General features: G+C 31.6%; 1 protein-coding gene across 1 annotated transcript; it reads right to left on the reverse strand.

The window, feature by feature from the left end:
* Positions 1-6,143: 6,143 nt before the first annotated feature.
* LOC21410270 (cytochrome P450 71B37) lies at positions 6,144-7,769 on the reverse strand. Its single transcript, XM_010102048.1, has 2 exons — positions 6,867-7,769; positions 6,144-6,758 (listed from the first exon to the last, which is right to left on the reverse strand). The coding sequence occupies exons 1-2, from the start codon at positions 7,767-7,769 to the stop codon at positions 6,144-6,146; spliced, it is 1,518 nt and encodes a 505-aa protein (XP_010100350.1).
* Positions 7,770-7,977: the final 208 nt, after the last annotated feature.

Genomic DNA, 7,977 nt, shown 5'->3' on the forward strand with positions numbered 1-7,977 from the left:
CCGCGAGTAAAAATTTCATTTTCTAAATATAATCCTACTTTGTCTAAAGATAGTCCTTGGCTTTTATTTATTATCATTGTATAGCAAATTTTTATAGAAAATTATCATCTTTTTAATATAAATAACCATTTAGATTCATATACAGTCATTTCTATTATTAAGATATATACTTTTTCAGTGATATCATTTGAACTTATTATTTGTCCTAGAATCTTATCTGTTAGTTGTGTAATAATGAGCCGTGTTCCATTGCATAATCTAGCAAATTGATTTAGATTTCGCAATAGCATGATTGAAATTCTAATTTTAAGATTTAATTCATGTGGTTGTACAATAAATAAATTGTTAGATTTGCCATATCAAAGATGATGGCGTACAAAACAAATCAAGAAAATAAAAATAATATGTTCATTATGCTGATAAAGAAATAAAAGACAGATAAACACTATGACATTTGGATTTGTCTTTCGTAGATTTCCTGCTTAACAGATTAACAAACATGTCAAGAATTTTCTTCTCTACAACATTATTAGTTAAATTTCATATAAAGAAGAAAAGAAAAGAAAAGTAGATGATATAATCTAAATAAATGAATACAAAAATAAGCAGATTATAAATGCAATATTGTTTTTCTTTTTAAAGGTTGTGGCTCAGATATTAGTTATAGTCAACAATGTATGGCAAATTAATTGGCTTATATTTTCTTAGCGAGTTTGTCACTGCCAATTTAGCGGTAACAGGACGAAGGCAGAGAATTTAGCCATATTGTATTTGCCGCATAAGTTATGATATGTCTTAAAAAAATGACTGGAATCAGACATAAATTTGCCCAAAAACTGCTAGGTGAATTGAAAGGAGCCAACTCAGAATGAATCAAGAGAAGGAAAAAGTCTGAATGCTGTAGTCCGCTGAGAATGAAGAAGGAGCCAACGCCAAAAAAGTATATCATTACTTAACAGCCAAGGTCAACATGACCAGATTATATTGTAGGTCACTGAGAAGACCAAAAGGCCACGTATAGGAACCAAACAGAAAAAGGAAAGCCGTGAACAAAAAAGGAACAAAAAAATGTCTTACTGAGCAGTGAGAACTAAATCTTTGTATCTTAATAAACAATGCTAAAACCACCCTCCTATGGGTATATGTAATAAGGTGAGAAATGAAATAAAGATAGTAAAAATGTAAAAAACTTTGAAGTTTTTATAAAGTAAATTTTAGAGTAAAAATTTAGATAAGGAAACAAATAAAGAACATTATGTGAATAAATAAATTTTCAATCAAACAGTAGGAACTTCAGAACTCGAAATAAAAGAAGAAGAATTGGGTAAAAACTTTAAATGGACAAATAGATAAGAGATATTAAATAAGAATACAACTTTCAAATTGAGCAAAAGGGAATGTAGTCAAAGTGTAAAGGAAGATGATAGTATAAGGTTAAATAGATTGTAAGAGTTGAAAGAACATGGCTGCATCCCACGCGAAATGACAAAGAAACTCACGCCTAAAAACAATCATCAGAGCAAACAATAAAGGGCAAAAGAGTTAATACACATTAAGGAAAACCAAATAAACCAAAAAGCAACGCGCAGGAACCAAACGGATGAAAAAAGCTCATGGGCAAAAAAGGAAAAAAGAAAAAATCACGGTACAATAAACAGTGATTTACCAAGAAAGATATACGCGTTTGGAACTCATTCCAAAATAATTTTATTTTTTGTATGCAAATGAAAAAAGGGAAGAGAAATAGGAACTGAAGTTTTTATAAAAAATAAACTGAAAAAGGTAGCAAGGCTGGAATAAGATGCTAAAGATTATGAGATGAATAAAATGAAAATAGATGTTGAAAAGAGTAAAATGAAGTAAGAGTTTAAATTAAATAAGTATTCAAAATCTTGTTGGCCTCAATTTCAAAAAATTAGGAGGAAATAAAAGTTGAAACCAAAATTGTTTTGGTAAATTGTGATAAATAATATCAGGATGAAAATTAAAAGGAATTATTCATGGTAATTTTTGGACATGTTATATCTAACTCAACAGGTCAAAATTAAATGTAATCATCATTGCCACATACCAAAATGAAATAGAAAATAAGATATATAAAGTAAAAATATATAGACACGCATGTGATTATGAATGCAATAAACGGAATTAGTATGTCCGAACAAAGCATAAGAAAAGACATTGATTAAGATAAAAAAAATAGAATGGCATAATAGACAGCACAAAATAATAGCACTATAACAGACCAATACAATCATTATCAACCACGAATATTATAAAAATCATAGGAATAAGTTAGTAACAGTACTTGCAACGCTATAAATATCTCCTTAAATCAGTGATATCAACGAACCAAAAGAATATCAAAGAAACGGGCCTTAAAACATGGAATAGTCAATTCATTGGCATGAAATGAAGTAAGCAAAAAATTAAAGAAATCAGTACAAAATTAAAAGAAGGAAAAAAAAAAAAAACAAAGGAATGGATATAATTTGAGCCAACAATCATATATAACACCAGAATCAAGTACATTTCATATCCAGACTAATATGAAAGGAATTACATAGCTACAAATAATAGTGACATATCAAAATCAATATGAAGTGAACCAACAAAAATAGTAATAGCATTAGAATAAGTTGAAAGAAAGACTAAACTAAAATATCCAAATTATCCTAATCAAGAACTATAGACAATACCAGAATCTGAATAAACAAAATATAGACACAATAATTTTTAAAACAATCATACATCAACAAACAGATGAAAATCAATTATAACCATCATTGATATGTAACAGAATAAACTAAATGTAAGATATAGTAAATAAAAATTGAGAAGAAATTTAAAAAACCATTAGAAAAATGTTATCAAGCAACCAAATAAATAGAGATATATAAAATATGGATTCAAATAAAGAAAAAATAAAACTATTCTTTTCTTCAAATTAGGGTAAATCCAAAAAAAAAAAAAGGCAACAAATCATTATTTAAATAGTTTTAGTAAAAAGAAATGGACAATGTTTCAATCCAAATGGAAAAAAGTTGCTCACAACATTTTTTAAACAAATTTTACCACTCTATAGCCACAAAACAACTTTATAAATCATGACATTATATCAAAATGAGATAAAGATAAAATACCTCAAATAAAGATACAAATATGAACAAATGCCATTATGAAACAATTAAAATCATTAGTAAACAGTGATAGAACATACACAGAAATAATCGTAACAATAAGAATAGATCCTCAAGAATACTATAAAAAATAAAATAAAGTAATGGCACCATAGCAAACCAATACATCTATTTTAAACAAAGAATTTAAAAGATTATAATAAAAAGCTATAGATAATACCTGCAATGCCCTAGATTATGCTTTAAGGACGAAATACCGGCCAAGCAAACAAAGGTCAAACACAGGAAGCTTAGAAAACTGACCAGCAAATGGACTAAGCTGAACCACAGTAGCCACCAAGGGAAAATTATTAGGATAACTCAACTCTTTTATAAATAAAAAATAACGAAGGGAAAAAAACAGAACATATTCAAATCATATTAATCAAAACTATAAATAAGATGAGAATCCAAATCAGCAAAATATATCACAATAAATTTTTGAAAAAATGATATAAAACAAAATATATAAAAACTTATTATAATTATCATTGTCACTTATCAAAACTAAATGAAGACAACACATATTATATATATATATATATATATACACACACACAGAAGTATCAATACTACATAGTATTGGAACTCAAAAACTAATAACTATATCTATACGTATATCAGTAATAAACTAAGAAAAAAAATAAAGATTTTTAACATTTATTCACAATGACAATATAAAGTTACAAATAATGTCAGAAGTAAAACAAATAAATATTATCAAGATAAATTAATATATTCATAATCATAAATGGATATTAAAAACATATGGACAAAGAATATTAATCATACCTGAAATGTAGTCAACATTATCTCACGTAAGTAATATCAACTAACAACACAGAAGTGAAAGGGATAGAACAAAAGCAGTGGAGCAATAAGTACACCAGGGTAACATAAAGTATTAAGGCCTCGTTCATTTCACCGATTCGAGTTTTCAGTTTTAAGTTTCTACAGTAAAAAACTCTCAAAAAATGTCACATCATCTAACTTTTTTCTGCTACAGTAAAAAACTCTCAGAAAATGTCACATCCCAATTCGAATTGAAAACTCAAATCCGCGAAGTAATTAACGATGGCGATGGAGCAGAAAAGGAAAGGTCTGATATGCAGTAATAAGCAGAATGTAATACAGTATTAAATAGATATATATATATATATAAACTTAAAAGAGCCATACTTAAACAACAACCAACCAATAACAAAATAACAGCTACTACTTCATAGTCGGTGGCGAGAAGCTGTGATTTTTTTAACTCTATAAATATAAGCTATATAGAAATAAATATGTGAAGAATAAGCAAAAAAAAAAAAAAAAAAAAAAAAAAAAAAAAAAAAAAAAAAAGGAAAAAGAAAAAAATCTAAAAAATAAGCAGTACAGAAACAAACGGAGAAATCGTAAAAAAGAAAATAAAAAATTCATAGAGCTTTTTTCGTTTCTTTCCCAATTTTCTGAAAATTTTTTATACATTGAAATAGCAAAAATATCACAATTACATTTATTACATTTAGAAGTCGTTTGATTCATGAATTAGAATCATTTTCAATTTACGTGTAAAAAAATACTATAACGAATTATGAATTATGATTCGGGTACGAATCCCCAACCAAACAATAATGCTTCTGGAAGAAAGATAATACAAACTATTAAAAGAACAGTACGAACAAAGCAAGTAAAGATTATAGCTCACCATTACACATCACCAAATCAATAAATGCAAAAGAAATTTATCAAGACAAACATCAGAAGACTGAGAGTAAAGAGCGACACATTACCTCTGCAAATCTGATATGAGAAATATCTAAAAAAATCCAGCATTAATCTATGGAAATTAGCCACCAAAAAGACGCAAACGAAATTTAGCATTTATCAACAATTATTTTTATTGAGAAGAAAAAAATTCAGCAAATTAACTAACACGGCAACACTTTTTTTTTCTGAAACCCCAAAAAAATATATATAGAAAACAAAATGTACCAAATCCAAAACATCAACTCTGTAAAAACTACAATAGGAAAAGAAATCACTGAAAATCCCAAATCTAAACAACGCAAAATCAACATCAACGAATAGGGGAAAAAACCCACAACCCTCAAAAGGAAAAAACACAACATGAATAAAAGCCCTAATCGAAAACAAACAAATCAAAGACTGCAAAGGAAGAAAAAAGGCAAACGACAAAAGCTTGCACCAAACCCATCAACAAAATCACCGACCCAAAACGGGAAAAATCAATGCAACGCAAAAAACAAAAATGAAGGAAAAACTGGTAAGAAAAAAGAAAACTGAAAGAGAAGAAACAAAAATGAAGAAAAAAACTGGTAACAAAAAAAAATGATAGAAGGCAGCGGACCCAAAACAATTAAGAGAAGAAAGAAGCCCTTAGGGCTGCATCCCACACGAAATGACAAACAACCAAGAAAGAGAGCAAATGAAGGGGGCCAGAGAAGATGAGAGAATCGACGGGGAAAGAAAAATAGTGCACAGGGGGGTTTCTTTAAGAAAATCAAAAAGACCAACAGGTCCACCACCCGCAAACGGAAGAAGCAAAACGAAAAAGGGCAAAAGCGTCACAGCACTATTGTAAAAAAGTAAATTGAGTGTGGATGAACAGTGCACACGGGTCAGTAATAATTTGTTGTTTTATTTTTTTTATATATTTAAGTTGGGGTTATGATATTTGAATTCTAGAATTTGACAATAGAAATAATGATTAATTATCGTTAGGTTAAACCGACAACATTAGTGTAATGCTTAAACAGATATCTTTTGTGTACATAAAACAGCTGAACAAAAGACACTATCATACCATATAAACTTTCTCCTTTCTACTAAAAACAAATCAAAAGGAAAGAAAACAAAAACAGAAAATATGAAATCAAACAAAGACTTTAGGACAAGCTGCATAATGCAGAAAAATTATTTATTCCCCATCGATATAATTACTGCAGTTAATCTATGTAACTAGAAGTGCTTCTCTGGGACAAGTTTGAGTGGAGTTCTCTTGGAGATGGTAAGGGAAAGACCAGCTGACTCTTCCATGTCGATATCTTCCTCCTTCATTCCATTAGGCAATTTCCAGTCAAAGCTGTACAAGAGATTCGCAAGGCCAAGCTCCACTGTTGTTGTTCCCATATATATAGCTGGACACACCCTTCTGCCAGAACCAAATGGCAACAGCTCGAAATGTTGCCCTTTGACATCGATGGGACTATCCATAAACCTCTCCGGGATGAATTCCTCGGGATCCTTCCAGGACTCGGGGTCTCGTCCGATAGCCCAAGCATTCACTTGGATCATGGTCTTCGGGTAGATGTCATAGCCATTGACCTCGAAGTGAGATATGCTTTCTCTAGCAAGAAGCAGTGGAGCCGGAGGATGCAATCTGAAAGTCTCCTTAATTATCATTTTGAGATAATGGAGCTGATCAGTGTCACCATCAGTGACTTTTCCTTTGTTTCCAACGCAGTTTCTAACTTCATCCTGTGCTTTCTTCATCAAGCTCGGTCTCTTGGCTAGCTCCGCCATTGCCCACACCATGGTTAGCGCAGCAGTATCTACCCCACCTAAAAAAATATTCTGCAATCAGAAAAATCGATGTTATATACAAGCATGAAAATAATCAATTATAGAGTGAAAACAGAATAAGACATAACAACTAGCAAGGATTAGATATTTGAAGCTTACCAAGAGAACTGCCTTGATATTCTCTTCGGTTAGATGAGCAGCTCCAAACCCCTCTTGCTCTTTCACTATTTTCAGCAGCACATCGATGATATCGTCGTGCTGCTGTTTTGTTCTCCCAGGACTCAGGTGATCATCAATCACGCTTTGGAAGAAAGTATCCATATCCCGAAATACCTTTTCGCGCCTCTCTTGTAAACCAGAGAGTCTGTCAACAATCCATCCCACGTATGGGAAGTACTCTGCTGCGCAGAAGCTTCCCATAGTGGCCTCAACGGCTTGGACCACTTCATTAAATCTTGTGTGATTAAAGTCACTCCCTTGGAAACTTGTTCCAAAAGCAATCCTGAAAATCATACCAGCGGTAAGAGCAAACAACTTCTCAGTAAGATCAACAGGAGAAGAAGAAGACGCGTGATGAGATATCGAGTTGATCAGCCTAGTAATTTCTTCTTCCCTTACTGACCAATATGACTGGACCCTCCTCACGCTGAAAAGCTCAAGAACACATATTTTCCTTATCTCCCTCCAATATTCACCGTAAGGCGCAAATGCCAAGTCTCGAAAATTGTATGTTAGTCTCCGAGGGCCATGTAATGGAGGTCGGCTGCAGCTGCTGAGATCATGAGTCTTGAGGACTACTTTCGCAGCCTCGGCGGAGGATATTATAACGGTTGGCAAGTAGCCAAGTCGAAGAAGCATAACCGGGCCATATTTCTTGGAAAGTTGCCACAAAGATTGGTGAGGCAATGGACCAAGCTGGTGTAAATGGCCTATGAAAGGAAGCTTGGGAGGGCTTGGAGGAAGGTTCTTGTTTTGTTTATTGGAAATTTTCTTTTTCATGAGAAGCAGTAGGAGGAGAAGCAGGAGAGAGAGAAGCCAAACTTGGTGCACATCAACGGCCATTGGAGCTTTTCACTCTTACTAAGATTTTGTTCTTCTTTGGTAGCAAAATATATATAAAAGTGTTAAATATAAAACAATAGCCTATCTCTCAACAACTTAAACTTTTAAGATTTAATTGGTAAACTAACATAGTATCAGAGTAAGAGATTTTAAATTTAAACCCTCATAATTATACTATTTATCATTATTTAAATTATTATTATCATGT

This window comes from Morus notabilis, unplaced genomic scaffold (genome assembly GCF_000414095.1).
Source record: "Morus notabilis unplaced genomic scaffold, ASM41409v2 Scaffold99, whole genome shotgun sequence".
NCBI lineage: Eukaryota > Viridiplantae > Streptophyta > Magnoliopsida > Rosales > Moraceae > Morus > Morus notabilis.

Excerpts from the sequence above, each read along its gene's own strand:
- LOC21410270 (XM_010102048.1), bottom strand. The coding sequence starts at position 7,769 with ATGGCCGTTGATGTGCACCAAGTTTGGCTTCTCTCTCTCCTGCTTCTC. Across the intron at positions 6,759-6,866 it reads ATATCAAGGCAGTTCTCTTG|AATATTTTTTTAGGTGGGGT; the intron begins GTAAGCTTCAAA and ends TTCTGATTGCAG.